Here is a 19,880-nt window from a genome sequence, read left to right as displayed (position 1 = left end):
TGGCCTCTGTAATCCTGGAGTTTGAGGTTTATCAATTTTTCTAGCCACATTCTTTCTTAGGGGCTCTTTTCTTTGCATCTTTTTATTGTATTTTAGCCAAATCTCTATTACCACTTATCACACTGAATTGTAATTGGAAGAGTTGGCCTACCTATCTCCTTGGAACTGGGAGCACCTCAGTGAGCACAGTGTTACACTTGTCTTTGTACTTCCCACACTTGCCACTGAGATGAAATTAAAGAATAGGATTAATGGCCATCTACACAAAATAAATAACACTAGCAAAAAAGAAAAAGGAAAAAACTCCCTTTCAAATGCAAGGGGTTTCTGAGATTGCTGTACCTGAAAACATATTAATAAACACATACAACTGAATCCAAATCTTTGGGAAACTCACCTGCTTAATCATTCATTCACTCACTCATTCATTCACTCATTCACCAACACTGAGGTACCAGGCACAGGGCTGGGTGTTGGAGACACAGACTGAATGGACACATGAAGCCTTGGAGTCGCTCAGGGACTAACAGAAACTGCATTTCACTCACTAGTGGCCCAATTATATGCCCTTGAGACCATACAGATTGGTAGAGAAGTTTAAAATGCAGGCACTAGGCCTCACTGACTTCACAGGCAAGTGTATGTGTGTATGTGTGTGCGCGCACACACGCTCAGTTGTGTCTCTTTGTGACCCCGTGGACTGTAGCCTGCCAGGTTTCTCTGTCCAAGGAATTTTCCAGGCAAGAATACTGGGGTGGGTTGCCATTTCCACTTCCTCCTCCAAGGCACCTTTCCAACCCAGAGATCAAACCTGCCTCTCTTGCATCTCCTGCATTAGCAGACGAATTCTTTACCGATGAGCCACCAGTAGGTAGTTACTGCCTATTTGCTGAGTTAAGGTGGGGAAAACCCTTCCATCAAATGAACTCCAGAAGCAGGAGGATTATTCCAGAGAAACTACACACACCAGCAGCATCTCAGCTTAGAAGAGTGGTCCTCTAAAGTTGACCTGGAATGCCAAAGAGAAATTTACTTCTACTGGGACTAAATTTATCCAATCAAGAGCGTGAGAGTCCAGAAGGGCTGAAGATGGCCAGGTTTCAGAAATAACGCAGCCTCTGTGTGCAAGAGTCTTTAAGTCCGGAGGCTAGCAGAGATCGCGGCCGCCTTAGCGGCCAGAAGGTGACCTCCTCAATTGGGCCGAGGGAGGGCGTGGGCGCACCGGAGCCCTTGTCCTTGAAGAGGATTGAACGAGCCGGGGGGAGGGGTGGGCGGTGCTCGGGTTTCCAATCACAATAGAGGAAGCTCGGAGGCGGCCAAGGGGCGGGCCCGCCTGCTCTTCCTCCCTCCTTGCTGATCCTGCGCCGGAGGAGACGCACGCTGCTGACCTCGTCTTCTTCGTGCAGCCCTCACCACTGTCTGGAGAACTTTCTTTCCCCTGGTAGGTTTCAGCTGGGACCCTGCATCCTGGCTCTGCGGAAAGACCTGGTGGGACTTGTGCAGCAAGACTCAGCGGGCGAAGGACCAGGAAGGACATCTGAGCTCGCGGGCCTGGAGCCCTGAGCATCCGGATCGGGTTGGGGCGGGGGCCCTGTCCCGGGGCTGGGGGACCCGGCGGAGCCGAGGGCCTCCGCCCGATCTCCGGGCTGTGTCGGCCGCCCATCGGAGCTCGCGGCCAGTCTGTGCCCTCCCGGGGGACGGATTTGTCGCATTTGCCGCTACATCCCGGTCCTGCGTGTCCTTGATGGGTTCATGGCGGCCGCATCACCCTCGGTGCCTGCTGGCGGGCGCCCGGACACGTGCCGGAGGAGTCGGGGCAGGGAGAAGGGGCCAGGCGACCCGTGAAACTGGGGGATGAGGGGGCTGTTGGCGCCCACGACCTCGGGCCTGGATAAACGCCCGGCTTTTCGGGGATGAGAGTGAAGGATGATCTTGGCCCTGCCCTTAGCCTCTCCCCAGCCCTTCCCGGAGCGATGGGCCGGCTCGTTTCTGGCCTTTTTTTCCTTGATGCTTCGGATGCTGTTTATTTACCGGCTTTGGGTGTTGAGAGTTTAGAAAGGCCTAGACTTTTCCACGCTAGAGACCTTCTCTGGGGAGATCCGTGGTGGCTGCCTCCCCTGGTGACCTGAGCTCAGCGCTGCGGCGCGAAGAGGAAGAGGTTGCCCGTGGGCGGTCGGCACTGCGGGCTGGAGGGATGGAGTGGGGGAGGGGAGAGCCGGCTCTCAGCCGAGGAATTGCAGGGCAAAAATTGGCTGTTTAGAAGGTTAGAATCGAGATAGTCTGAAAAGTGGAGCTTTGTTCTGAACTAAAGGCACGGATTCTTTTCTAGTGATTTATATCCACAGAAGGGGCAGGAGCTTGGGGATGAAAAGGACCAAGTATCGATTATTTTTACCCTGTTTTTCATTTTTTGTCCTTACAAGCCGCCACTGATCTTGAAACAGGCCTGTGTATGATATAAAACATTTTCTTGTCATTTCTTACAACCCTATTAAAGAACCCCTGTTAAAGAAAAAAAAATTTAAATCACATTTCTGTAGAAAGATCTGAAAGAAAATCTGTATTGGCTCAAGCCTCTACAATGTCATATCTGAAATTCCCCAGATAGTTTAAAAGGTCTATCTGAACGACTAATCTGTATTTCTAGAGCAGTCTTTCTGGATTTTTGTTTTCCACCGCTTTGCTGGATCCTCTATACCTAGAAGATCTTAAACCAACTAGTGAAAATACCGTGATGAAGAGAAACTTAGCCTTTGTATCTCAGTTCAGCAGGAGAGGCAGCATTCATTCTTCCGGATTCTGCTCAACTGCTCAAAATGCAGGACGTGTAAATTTCACTGCAAGGTCATCTATTTGTGGAAACATTTGCACCATTGTATATTTCTTTTTTTCTCTAGCATCCAGGAGAAAACTGCCAATGTACTTTGGAAAGGCAAAATAATCTCCCAGCATAGACCCTAATGATTGGTGGGGAATAGTTTTTTTGGGGGGGAAATAGCTATAGAACGAAACAGTTGCTAAACAGTTGTCTCCAAATTCAAGTACTTTATTCCAACTAGGAGTCTTACTGACTCTTACCTAATATATACAATTACTCAACCAGGTTTTGTTACTTAGTCCTTTGCAGATGAGAAACAAAAAACCAGACTGGGAAGCAGGGGTACAATTTGAAAGAGGGACCTTGCCCTGCCACGTGGCTGTCTGCAGCAAAGGAAAAGGCAGACACAAATAGTAGACATTTTAATGGGTTATAATTATAAATGATACTTAATTTTGAAGAGAGGGCTTTTTAAAAAATATCATCTGAATCCTCTCTTTAAGAAGGCAGGTTGATACACCAAGTTTCACCATTTGTTTTATTTATCCAGAAAACTCACCTGATAACCTGATGAGAGAAATACAGTTGGTGTTACTTGTATAAATGCTTCCTAACAGTTTCCTTCTTTTTTTAAAAAAAAAACTTTATTTATTTATTTTTACTTTTTCTTTAATGGCTGGAAAGAAGCTGACTCAAAGGCTGGTGTTTTCCTTATGTGGTCCCTTTGGGGGGAAATGTATTAAGTATCTACCCACCTTCCAGTAAGCTTCCAAGGCACACAAAAGGAATTCAGAGTAATAATTTTTACAGATTTTGTGCAAACATATTTGTCACTATTTTATCATTATTGTATTTATTGAAGCACACATTGTATGTCCAGTACACTGACAAATTTTAAGTGAGACCTCAGTAGAAGAAGAAAATAGACAAACCAGTTGGTCCCTATCTTCTAAGAGTGATAATAACCATTGATAGTAGAAATTTTATTCAAATTATATTCATAAGTAGCTCTTCTTTTAGACCAAGTTTAATATGGGTTAATACTGGGCCCTAACTTAAATAAATATTCTGTAGGGAGCATGGAAACCAATCAGCTAATCTAAATGTTGTTTATCCAGGAAATGAATAGCCACAAGACAATTATTACAGCTTTGTTAAATACAACTAGATAGTCATAGGCTGAAGAGAAGAACGCAAACTCTAAAGGGCTTCATGGAGATTTTTGTCTTGAAATTTTTGTTAGTGGGTCACATTTTTTCTTTTTCTTTTTTTTTAAAGAAACTGTGTTCTGGAATACCATTAGGCTCATTTTAAAATGTATTTGGATTCAAACTTGCAACACTAACATTACAAGTTTCCCTTCCTGTTTCTCAAGTGGATACATGTATCATATTTTGATTATTTTCTTTCAGGGCACAATGGCAACTCTTAAGGACAAACTGATTGCACCAGTTGCCGAAGAAGAGGGAACAACCCCAAACAATAAGATCACTGTAGTGGGTGTTGGACAAGTTGGTATGGCATGTGCCATCAGCATTCTGGGAAAGGTACTTTTCAAGAACTCCATACGTGATAGGTAGTTTCATCATGTGTATGCAGTCTCTTTAGGCTTTTGAGAATTTGATTGTATCTTTAAAAGGTTTTTTTTTCCCGTGAAAATTTTAAAATAAGTTGTAGACCTGGTGATGCTTTATCTTTAAACACATTAGCAAATATTTCCTGAGAGAATGACATTCTTATCTGATACAATAGACTTACTGTACTCAATAATACTGATTAAACACTATTATTTACTATACAGTACCCAGATTATAGTTCTCCAGTTATCAGAATCATACCTTTTCTCCCCTAGTCCAAGATCATATTATTGTATACTTTTCATGTCTCTTTATTCTTCCTTAATCTGGAACTTAGCCCTTCTTCATCTCTCATGTTACTGGTCAGTTTGAAGAGACATCAGTTTTGTAGGATGCCCCTCGATTAATGTTGGTCTGATGTTTGTAACTGAGTTCAGGTTATATTTGGGGGTGGCATTATGACCAGGTGATGGCCTGTCCTCACAGTGCGTTACATCAGGAGGTGTGTAATGTTATCTTGCCTCGTTATCGGCACAGCTGCTTTTTGAGGTCATGGAAATATCCTATATTATTCCCCTCAAGCCTTCACTCAGTTGTTTAATTTTAATGTAATTTCAAATTTACAGAAAATTTGCAAGAGTATTTTTTAAAAAGTAAAACTTCCGTATTCACTTCACCCAGATTTACCAGTTCTTAATGTATTTCTGTTTGTGTGTGCACACAAATGTGTGCCTGTGTGTATGAGTGTATGCATGTGTGTGCATATGGGGCTTTTTTCTGAACCCTTTGAGAATAAATGCAGACATGGCCTTCCTTCTATCTGAGTACTTTTCCTCAGAATAGGACATATTCTAACATAATCAGTTATCAACATCAGAAGCTTTAATACTGATAACATGCTTCTAGCACCTTCCACTCCTCTAGATTATATTTCCCCACATACCTCCATAGACTTTTAGTTTGCCTCCTCTCTAATTACTTCATTGTTTTCTGAAGGCTGTTTTAAATGTTTTTTATGGGGATCCCCTGCCTCAAAAAATGTTGCTGGGCCTTCGGTAGAACACACTGTCTTTTTGTATTGTATGCGAAGGCTGCTGGAATAACTCCTAGGCAAGCATATTTCTGTCTATAAAATTTAAATTCTAAAGGATCAAATTCTGAATCTTCACTGAGGAAAGAATCATCAGAGAAATCAACTAAAATGTGTAGTGCACGCCAATGAAAGTTTTATTCTTTTGCATTTTTCCTGGCTAGTTTAATTGACTAGGTTCCCCTAATTTAGGAGAAGAGCTGCTCCCCAAGTTACAGGGGAAATAAATAACCACAATTTAATGTTTACCATGCATACCAATAAAAATGGAAAAAAATATTCCAGCTTACTTTTCTTTTAAAATATTTATTGTGTAACATATTTTAAGTGTTTTGTTTAAAATGCTTTATTTAAACAGTAATCTCAATAAATGGAAACTGTTCATATCCTGTTTCCAGATACGGTAGTTGAGGCTTGACTAGATTAAGTGGCCGCCTGCCTATTATCACACAGTTGGTGATGGTTGAGCTGTATTTGAGCCCGGGACTCTGAACTCTTAACCACAGTAACTCTGGCATTTCTTTTTATTCTATGCTAGTGTTGGGCAATTAAAGACAATTTTTTTTTTAATTGAAGTATAGTTGGTTTACAATATTGTGCTAGTTTGAAGTGTACAGCAAGCTGATTCAGTTATACGTATGTATATGTATATGTATATTCTTTTCCAGGTTCTTTCTCATCATAGAGTATTACAAGATAATTGAGAACAGTTCACAGGTCCTACAGTATTGTGTATGTGTTAATCCCAGACTCCTGATAATTTCTCTCTCCCTGCCCCAAACATAAATGTATTAATAAAATAGTAAAGATTTTTCATTCCTTAAGCTAAACTCAAAATTTGGACGTTTTAGGAAATTAGCAATATATCTGAGCTATCGTTATTCTCTGAGAACCTCTCTGATTGTTTTAATTGTAAATGCAAAGTCCTCTTTGATAAATAATTTAATTGACTCTCTCTGCTGTTATATAATACTTTGGCCCAATTCAAGTGCTTGAGAACCAACCAGGCCCCTAGCACAGTAGGAATCTTTCAGCTGAGCTTCTGAGAAGGAAGGACTGCCTTGTTCAAGGACCATTTTACTAATTAAAAATGTTTAAATCTTCTTGTAACGGGGAAGGATTAGAGTCAAAGTTGTTATTACTATTTGGTAAGGATTATAAGCCCCATTCCTTTAATAATAAAGATACCCAAAAGAGAGAGAGAAAGAAAGGGAACTAGCCAATTCTATTTTGTTAAGTATATATTACTTTATTCCTCTACAAAGTTTCTAGGGAATGTTGTCATCACTATACTACTGGTGGAAAAACACAAACTCAGAACGATTAAGTGCCTTAATTAAGATCTCAAAGATCTTACATCCCCGGTGTGGTTTTCAGAGGATACACAATGCTTTGGCCCAGAAAGGGGATGAGCTAGGGCATCAGACTGGTTGAGAAGGTTCGTACCTTGACTGGGCCCATGGAGGTACCTGAGTCCAACCTCCACCATGACAAAGATGCTAATGTTTTCTGCTTCTCTTGCCCATTTTCCACATCCTAATTGCCAACATGGAAACCATTGTATAAAAATAGCTCCCCTGCTTAGAACTGCATACATAAATGAAATACAGGGAGGATCTTTCCCTGCGTGTCTCTCAGAGCAAGACAGGGTGCACACCTCCAGGGGGTACCATTCGGAATGTTGTGGATTCCTTCCAGTGCTATGCGGTGGCTGGTGCCCACCTCTGACTTCATCTCTTACCTTCTCCCCTCTTCAAAGCACTAAGATCATCACAGCTTCAGTATTAGCCACTCAGTCATATCCAACTCTTTGTGACCCCATGGACTGTAGCCCACCAGGCTCCTCTGTCCATGGAATTCTCCAGGCAAGAATACTGGAGTGGGTTGCCATTTCCTTCTCCAGGGGATCTTCCCAACCCAGGGATCGAACCTGGGTCTGCTACTTTGCAGGCAGATTATTAAATGCAAATTCCCTGAGCCACCAGGGAAGCCTATAGCTTAAACCCTTTTATTTTTAAAAAGCATTTTAAAAATTATTGTATTTATTTGGCTGTGTCTGGTCTTAGCTGCAGCCTGCAGGATCTTTTGTGGTTGGCGTAGGCTCTCTGGTTACGGCACACAGGTTCTGGATTGCACGGGCTCAGCAGTTGCGGTGCTTGAGCTTAGTGGCTCTGTGGCATGTGGGAATCTTAGTTCCCCAGCCAGGGATCGAACCTGCACCCCCTGCATGGGAGGCAGATTCTTAACTACCAGGGAAGTCCCTTAAACCCTTTTAGAACTTGATTTCCCTTCCTTGGAATGACTGCCTTGGATCATCAGAGTTAACTCCCTCCTATCATTCATATCAGGCCTTTGCAGATGGGTCTTCCTTAATCATCCAATACCAAGTAAGCTTCCTTCCATTTCCTTTAACTTCACTCTGCCTTGCGCTGCTTATAGCATTTCCATGATCAGAACCATCTTAAATTGTTTGCTTCACTCCTCTCCCCTTCCTGGTACATTCCATGAGAGCAGGAACCTTGTCAGATTTGTTCATTACTATATTCCTCACTAGTAGAATAATGCCTGGCACGTTGAGTAGTGAACATGTATTAAATAATGGATATTCCTCTTACTAAGAAACAGCACTTATATCTGGTCAAATTTTAATCAGAGCTTTTCCTTTTTCCTGGTTTCTCCTGTCAGCCCTACCAATCATAAGGTGTCTGCTTTGGCTGCCAAGACCCCATCACGTTGTCAAGGTCATATAGAGCTTCCATGTGATTATTCTGCCCTTAGCCTCTGACCAGCTGTTTTTGGTTTGAGTGTCTGTCAGTCAGCTGTAGTCACATTCTTCTATAAACACAGCATACAGAGCAATGTAATTACAGACATACTGCAAAGTAGTTTTTGCACTGCAAGACTTGGCCTAAAAGTGAAACTTAATTAGAATTTGGTGTTTGTACAAGAATAGACAGGCTAATGGAACAGACTCAAAACCCAGAAACAAAACCAAAGAATATTTAATACAAAGGGACATGCCAGAGAAGAAAACCAAATTATTGAATAAGCGGTGGTTGTCCATTTAGCTATTTGGAAAAAGTTATACCTTTTCCTCCCACAAAATGTCATGCAGACTAAACACTTGAATATAAAAATGCAGAATGCAGCCATCAAATATTAAAGTACTGGTAGCACAGTTGGATGTGACTTAGCAACTAAAAAGCAACAAAAACAATAGTTTGCTAGCTCAGGGACCAAGAGGTAGGTTGTGGCTATGTCTGGTCCACATAGGACTTAGATTAAGAGATAATAATTTTTTTTTTTTTTTTTTTTTTGGCCAAGCCGTCCAGCATTCCGGATCTTAGTTTCTCCACCAGGATTTGAACCTGTGTCCACTATAGTGGAAGTACAGAGTCTTAACCACTGAACCACCAGGAAAGTCCAAAGTGACGATTTTTGTCTTATGTTAAACAGGCTATCAACAAATGTTGTTCTTGGCTTCTAACTGACCTTGTTCCTCAATAAGTTAGTGCTTTTGCAGTTAATCTAAGCCTTGATGTATTGATCATTTTAAAATATGCAGCTTAAGTGGAATATACATGTGGTAAATTCATTGGCTAGTATACACTAGGTGAATACAGAAAGATTTATTTAAGTCCAAGTGTCAGTACTTAGTCACACATCTTCTGTTTGCCTGCCTCCCACTGGGAGGATATTCAGTCGCATAAATGCAGCTAAATTCAGCGCTGCAATTATTTTCTCCAAGTGTTGGATCTCTTCCTTCCTTGCCAGCTGACTATGCACTTCTCCGCCAATTCTCTACCCACAGAGACAAAACAGAGATCTGAGATCCTGTGACATCCTTTTCCACTTAAGCCCCAAATTGTTGTGCCCCTTGACTTCAACAGCACACATGTGATGTCCCCAAAATAAGAGTGACATCCCCAGTACTTGGCACCTGAAAGGAATGGTTATGAAGTTCTCTGGAATGAATTTAGGGCTCCAGAAACAAGCAAGAGCTTTGTGTGATCTTGCAAAGGAACGAAACCATTTTAAGTGTTAAAAACATGTGTAAGTGAAAAGGGGTGAACATTAATGCCTGCATTTGACATACATGGAAGGAGAAAATACTTCACAGGGAAGCCTGGCGTGCTGCAGTCCATGGGGTCACAAAGAGTCGAACATGACTCCGTGGCTGAGCAACAACAAAGCAACCCCCAGTTCATAAAAGGGTCCTTTGAAGTTGGCAAGTGAAATCAACTGCTTGGAACTAAGAATGCATTCAGTCACAGGGAAGTTTGAGTCTCAGAGAAACCCTCCCAAGCAAGCCTATTGTAGCTCCCTGCTTCAGGCCAGCCGACACTGGTTTTCTAGAAACAGGTGACAGTCTTTATTCCTAGGCTCCGACCTGGAGCAGGACCTGTTTTGCTGGCAAGTTAACTGGGTCGAGTTTTCTTATTGGCAGCCTCTTCTCTCTTTCTCTGCCTTTCCCTCTGCTGCTCAGAGCCTTCCTGACCCTTCCCAATTCCACATGGATTATTCTATCTTAGCCTTCAAAGCACTTTCTGAACCTGAGTTACTTCATACTTTTCCCCCTTTACATAACTTATCAAACTATCCTTCACATATTAGGTGAATTATTTTGCTAAGAGCCTGAAAAGCAATAAAGGCCAGGATTTGGGTGATAGGTCAATGGGAAGGGTTAATTGCTTTTTAAAAGAGTTCGTAGGGACTTCCCTGGTGATCCAGTGGTTAAGACCCCGTGCTCCCAAGGTAGGAGGCATGGGTTTGACTCCTGGTCGGGGAACTAAGATCCCACACGCTACAGGACATGGTCAAAAATATGATTAAAAAAAAGAAATAGAATTTGTAAATTACGAGTTTTCAGAAGACAACTGACTCACTTATTTTTTAAGTTTTTGGGCCATGTTGCATGACACGCAGGGTCTTAGTTCCCTGACCGGGGATCAAACCTGTGCCTTCTGCATTGGAGGCCTGGAGTCTTAAAGACAACTGATGTTAAAAGCTGAAAGGTTATTTAAACGCAACTATATCTCTTGATGCGAAGAGCCGATTCACTAGAAAAGACTCTGATGCTGGGAAAGATTGAAGGCAAAAGGAGAAGGGGGTGGTAGAGAATTAGGTGGTTAGATGGCATCACTGACTTAATGCACGCGAATCTGAGCAAACTGCGGGAGATGGTGAAGGACAGGAAAGCCTGACATGCTTTAGTCTGTGGGGTCACAGAGTCAGACACAACTGAACAACAACAGATCAACAGCTCCCTTTTCCTGAGGAGAAAAGATTGAGGACTTGCTGAAAAGCAGACAGGATAGTTGATTGAGGGTATTACTTGGGATGGATGGCACAAGATGACAATCGGAATAGAAAATAAGAAAACATTGACACTGGCCAAGTTTGCCTTGAAAGCGTATGGAGAATTCACTAGCCCTGTAGCCCTGTGCTCCTGACTCTTATCTTTCATCAGCAGGATGTTCAAATTAGTCAGAGCCAACCTGAGGGTTCCTAGCTTCAACCAGGGCTTCAAAGCCTGCTCTGAAGTGAACTGAGCCTCTTGTTTTAAATGAAATCTGCCCTCTCTAAATCCCTCCAAACTAGGAGTGACCTTCAGGATGGACACAATGCCCAAGACTGTTTCTAGGTCTTTGTGAGTCTATTTTTTTGCCTTCACCCTCCTTTAATGTGAAGACTTGAGCACCCTGAGGCCACTGTTGAATCACAATTCTTGCATGTTTACAGATTCTTAAAACAATTATATCAAGCTCACTGAATGTCCATTGAGTACTAGAGGTGAAATTCTTTAAAACAAAAATGGTATCAAATATTAATAGTTCATTATTCAAAATGTTTCATCATCAAATTGTTGAAAGCACACCTAACTCCATGGTAAAAATTCTTCCCTAGGTTTTTAGACATTGGGCATTTCCATTTCAAGGGTCTTTGACTTAAATACTGTGAACTGAGGTGTCCTTGAGTGGCTTGGAGTCCTAACAGCTCTTTTTGTGTTTATAGTCCCTGACTGATGAGCTTGCTCTTGTGGATGTTTTGGAAGATAAACTCAAGGGAGAAATGATGGACCTGCAGCATGGGAGCTTATTCCTTCAGACACCAAAAATTGTGGCAGACAAAGGTAGGCTCCTTTCATGACCAAAGTGATCAAATAATAAATTGATACCCTCACTCCCTGAGAGAAAACAGGTTTTCCCATCCCGGTGAATCTAATGTCAGCAGTTTCTTGTTTCCTTCTGGGTCCAATTCATCCTCAGGGACAATCATAATTGTTATCTCTGTAAACCCTCCCCCTTGTGCCTTGCACATATACAGTGTGCAAGGCACAAGGAAATTGGATCCAAATGCTTACTTACACATACCTGAGAACAGGGATGTTTTAGATCCGAAAAAATGTTTGCACAAAATAATTTGAGTGCCTCAAGAATCTAAATAAATTTGTATTCTAGCCATCTTTGTTCTGGATTAATGCATTTATGCAGTAATATGGCTGTGCCTACAGATATAGTAATGTCCAGCCTCCAAAATAATTTCTAACAATACTACTAATCCTGCTACTACTAATAATAATAGTGTGTGTGTCAATCACTCAGTCATGTCCAACTCTTTGCCGCCACATGGACCCCTCCATAACCCCCAGGCTCTTCTGTCCACGGGATTACCCAGGCAAGAATACTGGAGTGGGTTGCCATTCCATTCTCCAGGGGATCTTCCCAACCCAGGGATCGAACCTAGGTCTCCTACATTGCGGGCAGATTCTTTACCATCTGAGTCACAGGGCAAGTCCTCTGCTAATGATCGCTGTTACTTATTGAATTATTAGCATTCTGGGTATTGTGAAACTTGTAGCATGTCTCATCTTCACTGCAGCCCTGTGAAAAGTGGGTCTTATTACCTCCATTTTATGGAAGAGGAAGCTGATAAATTAGTAACTGTCAAAAGTCACATAGCAACATGGTTTAATTCTATGAGTCATCCATAAGTATTGAGTCTAAAGACCACATCCAATCAAAATGTCTATGATTTGAGAAAAGGATTCACTTGCTTGGGGTAAAAAATAAAATACTCTCTAGAGAAACTCACTGCTAAAAACAATAAGCTTCTTTAAAATACTGAGTATTAGAAATTAAATTCTAGCCAAGAACAAACACTTGAGTGCCTTCTTTAGCCTTCATAAATTGAATTAACATTACAAGTTGACAGTACCTTCCAATTGCTTTTTTGTTGGATGACTGCCAGTTGAACTTTGCACTCACTGTTTATACTTTGTATTATTCCTGACAATCCGATATTCTCTAAAGCCAATACAATTTTGAATCTGTTAACAAGAAACATAATTTAGGGCCGTCTTTGTTTCCTGGGTTCATTTTCTGAGCTAGTGTTATGGTCAGAATGGTTCCACATGGCTCAAGGAGGAAGAAGAACACCATGGAACACTGGTGTTGCAACTCAACCTTACACAGAAAATGTAATTCTCACATAAACATTCCATGAGCTTATTGTATGTTTGGGTTCCTAGAGCATCTCACATGGCATGTTTTGATGCAGAGTTGTATGTAAAGTCCTTTTCTCCTCTCCTTCAAGATTACTCTGTCACTGCCAATTCCAAGATCGTGGTGGTAACTGCAGGAGTTCGCCAGCAGGAGGGGGAGAGTCGCCTGAATTTGGTGCAAAGGAACGTTAACGTCTTCAAGTTCATCATTCCTCAGATTGTCAAGTACAGTCCTGACTGCATCATCATTGTGGTTTCCAACCCAGGTATCATTGTGATGTCTTAAGGATCAGTTCTGTTCAATTCATTACTTTGGGATTTTTTTTTTTCTTTTCCTTTTTTTTTTTTTTTTTAACTTATAAAAAATCTTTTCTGGTGTTTGGCCTAAGCAATTCACGTGTCTTCCATTAATTGGCTACAGAGAATGATGTTTGCAAAACCCCTGGCACATTCCCAGGCCACATGCGGAAGAATGTGAGAAGAGCTTTATATAAAGCAGTTTCATCTCCTTATTTTATCTGGGTTTGTTGGAAAGTCTAAAAGCTTTAAAAATTTTCTATTAAGATTATCCTGGGATACAAAATGAGGCATTTGAATGTGGCTCCAGATTGGAAGGAATATTTTAGCATATTTGACCTTCTATTTTCCAGAAAATGCACTTTAGTCTTCTTATTTCTAAAATTCTTGAAAATTAAGTTGACTGATTTTTTTTTTTAAGGAGTTAAAGCCATTGATTACTCTAGGTTTAAAGATGGAAAATAGCCTGTTGATGGACAAATACACGTTTAACACCAAATGTTGTAACTTAAAATTTCTGATTAGAAAGAATTGTATTCTTTCAGCCCAAAGAGTCAGAATTCACTGTTTCACACTTCTTTTGCCTATAATTTGCCACCAAGCTTACTTTTTATTGGTAAGCACAGTAGATAAATATGTTGTTAAATGGTAAAGCTGATTACCTCTGATACTTCACGTAGAGAAACATTGTGAGAGCCAGGAAAATCCTTAAATTTTATGGGATATTGAGAGTTGGGAGCCAGCAAGACCATCTTGGCTTGGAGTTTCCCAGTCAACCTTGTATCTAAAATTTCTCATAAATAGAGAGTGGCAAATAGATGTAGGGCATGAGTGACAAACAGCAGGCACAAATGAAGTTGCTACATCCTGTGCTTAAGGCAGACATTATTAACTGGTTATACAACTTTTCCAGGTATAGCTTCAAAGTCTTAAGTCTCCAGGGAGTCACTCCTACTGAGTCAGTGTTGCCAAGGAAGAGGTTATGATATCCAGGCCAAAATGACCTTAAAATATCTCAGCCAGGGTCTGTATATGAGAGTGGGGGTGGAGACTTGCCTTCTTGGTGTGCACATTTTCCTGCTTTTTACAGCTTAGCCTGTATAAATGCTCTGATCTTCTCCAGCCCGGCAGGTTTTACCTCTGTACCACACCAGAATAAAGGCTCTGTCATTAAATTCTTTCTGTTAAATACTAGAAAATGCAAATACCCTATATTATAATAATTGTTTACTGAAAACTGTCTTGTTCCCAAAGGTAACTTAGCAGCGTGCCTTGGTTGTTTAGTAACCTATAGCTTTTGATTTCTAAAAACAGTTGTTACAATCCTAGAATGTTAGAATTGGAAGAAACTTAAGTGATGATCCATATTCAGCCCTTTTTTTCTTTCTTTCCATATATAGTAAATTAATGTGCAAGACTCATATATTCTTGTTTCCAATGATAATGTAAATTAAAACCGCAATATTGCATTTTTCATGTTTTACAATCTCTTGACTATACAGCTTAAAAGTTTTTCTTACCTTTCTAACGCCCGTGGTCCCTAATTATGAAAAGTCAAGTATTTATATCTTTCTGGCCACATCTCATTTGGGGGATGAAGCAGGGGGGAGAGGAGAAAACCAGGACGCCGCTGATTAACATAGCAGTTGACATCAGTTTTGATGTGCTTACATATATTATTTTTAAAAATTTTAGTGGATATTCTCACATACGTTACCTGGAAACTAAGTGGATTACCCAAGCACCGTGTGATTGGGAGTGGATGTAATCTGGATTCTGCTAGATTTCGCTATCTTATGGCTGAAAAACTTGGCATTCATCCCAGCAGCTGCCATGGATGGATTTTGGGAGAACATGGCGACTCAAGCGGTAAAAAACAAAACAAAACATGGATAGTGTTTGCTGTGTCCTTAGGATATTGTTTCTGCCATTCTGAATTTTTTGTTTTTACATTGTAGTTTATATTTTCACATACTTCACATTACAGATAAGTAATTGTGAGAGAATACTTTGATACTGACTGGGTAAATTCCTGATTCCTTATCAGTTTTTTGCCTCATAAGTTTAGTATCCACTAATGATTCTTAGTTAAATATATTTAGATAATAATGGTTTAAAAATGGTTATTACTGTGATAGTTTTGAAACATTCTAATTCCATCATTTCATCTTAAACATTGAATATTATACATTGAATAGGCTTATTGTATAAAACTGTAATAATCCAAGACACAATGATAATATTGGTTTTATTAAAACCACTTCTGCCCAATATGCAAGGGGCTATTTTCTCCCTAAAGGTTAAGGTGTAAATTTTTCTTGGAAAAATTTGTAGTGTAATTCTGGAAGAGTGAACTTTGGTACAGTAAGAACTGGGTCTTAAAAATACTACTTAGTTTTTTAAAATATAAGCAGGCAGAAAGTTCAGAATTCCTCAAACCCAGGGTTTAGGATAGTCCCAAACTAGAATCCCTCACGATTTCACAAACCCACAGAAAGGGAAGAATTTCATAACGCCTGTAAGTCTGACACAGCAATTCTGTTTGCATCGAAGTGGTTGAAAGGTAAAAGGTCAGATTTGACGGCAAATGTTAGTCCCTGGGGGGGAGTGTATGGGAGTGAATTGTCATTGGAGCAGTTAGTGGATAACTTGCATCAAGGGTGAAATCTGAACTAAGAGAAGGGAAGATTTTTTTTTTTTTTTAAATAATGTCAGAGGTAAAATGCCTATCTCTCCCCCACTCCCAATAGTGGCTGTTTGGAGCGGAGTGAATGTGGCAGGCGTTTCTCTCCAGGAACTGAATCCAGAAATGGGAACAGACAATGATAGTGAAAATTGGAAGGAAGTGCATAAGATGGTGGTTGAGAGGTAAGCAGGGGTAGGGGGTTTAAGATTTAGGACAACTAATATCATCTTAGATAAAATCGGGAACACTTTCCATGGCTGCCTATTCAGATAGACTTTTTCCAAAATTTTTTTTCTCCTTTTAAAAAAATTTACTCTTTTTTTGTTTGTTCGTTTGAGAGAGAGTGGTTTTTTTTTTTTTTCTTTTTCTTTTCATTTTTTAATTATTTTTTTTCTTTTAGATAGACTCAGCATAGCAAATATGCAGCTATTATCTTCTGAAAGAGGCAAGACTAACTTATGCTGGTCAAACTTGGTATGCTGGTGCCCCTAGGGAAAGCAAATATTTTTCCAGAGAAATTCTGTTGTAATAGGAGTGAAACATGGAATTCACAGATGACAAAGTTGGCTCATTTAGAAAAGTAAACCTAGGCACTGTTGTGTCATAATTGACTAAAATGATACTTACTGATTAATTGTTAATAGTTTTCAAGCTATTAGCAATCAATAGCTTGAACATTGATTCAGTGTCTCTCCACACCCAACCAAGGATGTCCCCTTTCCCCTGTTTTTTAAAACTGCCTTTTGTGACTAACCATTCTCTCTATGACCCTCATGTTTATCATAAAATAAGGTATCATTTTGGACCAGAGTAAAGATTGTGGGCTTAGACTGAAATTATGGGTCTTTTGACACTAACTGTATAATATTGGGAAGCCATTTAACCTTTAAACTGAATCTCAGTTTTCTCCTCTGCAAAGTCTTAAGGTGTTTATATTATAAGTCTAACTGGTTTCTCAAATATGTCGTTTCATTTAGTTCAATTTTAATGACTTTTTTCCCCTAAGAATTTGACCTGTATATGGAGAAAAAGGATCTTTAAAAAGTTGAAATAATTCATAGGATTTCATTAAGATAAACCCAATGTAACTCACCCAAGGTCTTTTAATTAGTGATAGATTGCATTAAGTCCCATTTTTCTAGTACTCAGTTACTCCTGCTACCTAATTCTCAAATAAAAGTGCCTTTGTGGGTTCAGAGCTGTATATAATTTGCGCTCAGAAAGTTGTCTGCAAGGTTTTGACATCACTTTGCTCTTAAAAGTTAGTTGGTCATAGTATTTTCGGTGACAGTGATTAGTTGCCTCAAAGGGACCTGAAAATCAAGGTGTAGTTTGTCCTTTGAATGTGAATGTGAAGGTTCTTTTACTTACATTGTTCCCAGATTTTATTAATCTCTTTGGAAATATTTGTGTTTATAAATAAGAAGATTGGTTGCAAAATGTATATGCTACCACTGTGACTTTATAAATGGCCATTTATACAAAAAACTACTTAAATTTGTCAAAGCATCTACATAGTACCTACCATGTAGTTTTAAAGTTTTAAATATTTTACTTAATATATTAACTCATTTAACAAACTTATGAAGTAGATGCCATTGTTACCCTTATTTTACAGAAGTGGACCCTGAGATAGGTAGTCTAAATACTGTTCTTAGGGTGACAGAGTTGAGACAACAGGAATCAAACCACCAGAGCATCTGGTTAGTTACCAAAGCATCTGGTAATTATCTCCTTTATGATTTTTTTTTTCTTAGTGCCTATGAAGTCATCAAGCTAAAAGGATATACCAACTGGGCTATTGGATTAAGTGTGGCTGATCTTATTGAATCCATGTTGAAAAATCTATCCAGGATTCACCCAGTGTCAACAATGGTGAAGGTAAACTGTTACAAAATATTAGGTGGTTTCTCGTCGAGTATTCCTTAAGTAGGTGAATTTTAAGAACGATGAGATAATGTCTCAGTCCACAGTTATTTTTCATCTCAAAGTTTTATGGAAACTTTACTCATTTCTATCAGAAGCTTAGGCCAAAAGAGCAAAAGTTTATAGAAGCTGAGACATCAAATGCGTTTTTATAATTCTCCTTTGTATAATGTGGCAAATTAAATATTAACTCTGAGTCTTATTCAGCATATTCTTAGATGATCATTTGAATAAGTTTAATAGTTTCATTTCAAGTTGGTGTATTATAGACTATAGCTTGGCTTTGATGTATGTAGCAACTGATGCCTTAGCAAATTGAGTTTAATTCAGAAGCTATGTAACAGTTAAGTAGAAATTGATTATTTTTAAATAAAACTGAGATAACTGACTCATTTTCTGCAAGCCAACAGCAGGAGTGAAAAAGTAAGGGAAAATGCAGTAGACTGAAAGAAACAAGAGGTAAATATAGAAGTATTGGGGGATAAAGCATGTATCAGATGTTTTGAGGGTTTTTTTGTTATTGTTGTTTGGCTTTTTGACACTATAGCAAAAAAAAATTAAAAGTAAGTATGGCAAAACTGGATAATTGCCCCAGTCCATATATAAAAATTTGTTTATTGCCTCCATTTTGGTATATGTACAAAAACTTTCAGAGCTAATTTAAGAAAATATTAAATTAAAAAAAAGAAAAGAAAATATTAAGCTGACTTGATTAATATACTAAAATAATTACATAATTAAATTGATCCTGTGAGTAAATTACTTCGTACAAACCAGTACAGTGTTTGGGGAATTGCGTGATTTTTTTTTTTTCAGCAGTTCTTGAGTATTCCAAGAATCTTGCCTTTGTGTGACTTCCAGTTACTTTCCTGGACTTTGTAGGTCAACTACTACCTGGAATCTTCTTAACTAAAGAGTTTTCAGGATGTTTAAAATTTCATGAAAAAAAAAAAAGCCCAATAAGAACCACATTTGAATGTGATTTAATTTGAAGACATATAAGCAGAGAGGTGTCAATAAGTTTGATAAAGTACTTTAAAAATTCTAGTTTTATCATAGAGTCTATTTGTATATTCTATGTGCAAAATCAAATTTGAAATACAAATATTAGAGATAGATAGGACTGTCAGTGATAAAAACTAGAGGAGTTTATGCTTATCAAATTTCCTGTAATTCGTCCTGTTCAACCCCAGGACCTGTGGTCGTTTCTACCTTTGGTTTCATTTCTTAATCTTGTGCTTTTCTTGTTCTGTCAGGGCATGTATGGCATTGAGAATGAAGTCTTCCTGAGCCTTCCATGTGTGCTGAATGCTCGGGGGTTAACCAGCGTTATCAACCAGAAGCTGAAGGATGAAGAGGTTGCCCAACTCAAGAAGAGTGCAGATACCCTCTGGGGCATCCAGAAGGACCTAAAGGACCTGTGACTTCTGGCTGCGAGGCTGTAGAAACTTAAAACTACGATTTGATTAACCACAAGCCTTTAGTTTGCGTCCATGTACATGGAGCACAGTTCGCTTTTGTCTTCCTAAGTCTGAATCTGGGCTCCCAGAATCAAAGCCCATGCTTGCTATTAAAGCTTGCAAGATGAGTCCTTGAACAAATAAAATAAACCACCTAGCGTAGTGTGCTCCTGTCTCTCGAATTCTTTAATTTCTGAAAGATTTCCATCTGTTTCTTTGTTTTTTAAATAATTCTTCCCCCATATCATAAATTTCCTTAAATTCTGTCATCTACATTTCATCCTGTACTTCTTCCACCAAACAGCACTACAATTCTTTGTCACAACATGTGCTGTGATTTTGTTGTCCTAAGAATGTTACCATTTTTTTGTTTCATGTATTTTAAATTTATTGGGCTGTGTCAGGTCTTAACCGTGACATGCAGGATCATTATTGCGTCATGTGGGGTCTTTCAGCACAGCACATAGACGCTAGTTGTGGCTCACTGGTCTAACTGCTCCATGGCATGTGGGATCTTAGTTC

At 39.5% G+C, this 19,880-nt stretch overlaps 1 protein-coding gene across 1 annotated transcript; it reads left to right on the top strand.

Annotated features, from left to right (window-relative positions):
* The first annotated feature begins 1,285 nt into the window (after window positions 1-1,285).
* LDHB (lactate dehydrogenase B) lies at window positions 1,286-19,525 on the top strand. The gene is made up of 8 exons (XM_043881726.1): window positions 1,286-1,441; window positions 4,231-4,365; window positions 11,501-11,618; window positions 13,082-13,255; window positions 14,982-15,155; window positions 16,037-16,154; window positions 17,730-17,853; window positions 19,155-19,525. Exons 2-8 carry the CDS (start codon window positions 4,237-4,239, stop codon window positions 19,320-19,322), a joined length of 1,005 nt encoding a protein of 334 aa, XP_043737661.1. The 5' UTR covers window positions 1,286-1,441; window positions 4,231-4,236; the 3' UTR covers window positions 19,323-19,525.
* The last annotated feature ends 355 nt before the right edge of the window (window positions 19,526-19,880 follow it).

Source organism: Cervus elaphus, chromosome 22 (assembly GCF_910594005.1).
Source record: "Cervus elaphus chromosome 22, mCerEla1.1, whole genome shotgun sequence".
NCBI lineage: Eukaryota > Metazoa > Chordata > Mammalia > Artiodactyla > Cervidae > Cervus > Cervus elaphus.
The sequence above is the reverse complement of the archived record's forward strand: the minus strand, read 5'-3'. Positions and strand labels throughout refer to the sequence as shown.

Coding starts and splice junctions, on each gene's coding strand:
- LDHB (XM_043881726.1), top strand. CDS start 4,237: ATGGCAACTCTTAAGGACAAACTGATTGCACCAGTTGCCGAAGAAGAG. Junction 16,155..17,729: donor CATAAGATGGTGGTTGAGAG/GTAAGCAGGGGT, acceptor TTTTTTTCTTAG/TGCCTATGAAGTCATCAAGC. Junction 17,854..19,154: donor CAGTGTCAACAATGGTGAAG/GTAAACTGTTAC, acceptor TTGTTCTGTCAG/GGCATGTATGGCATTGAGAA.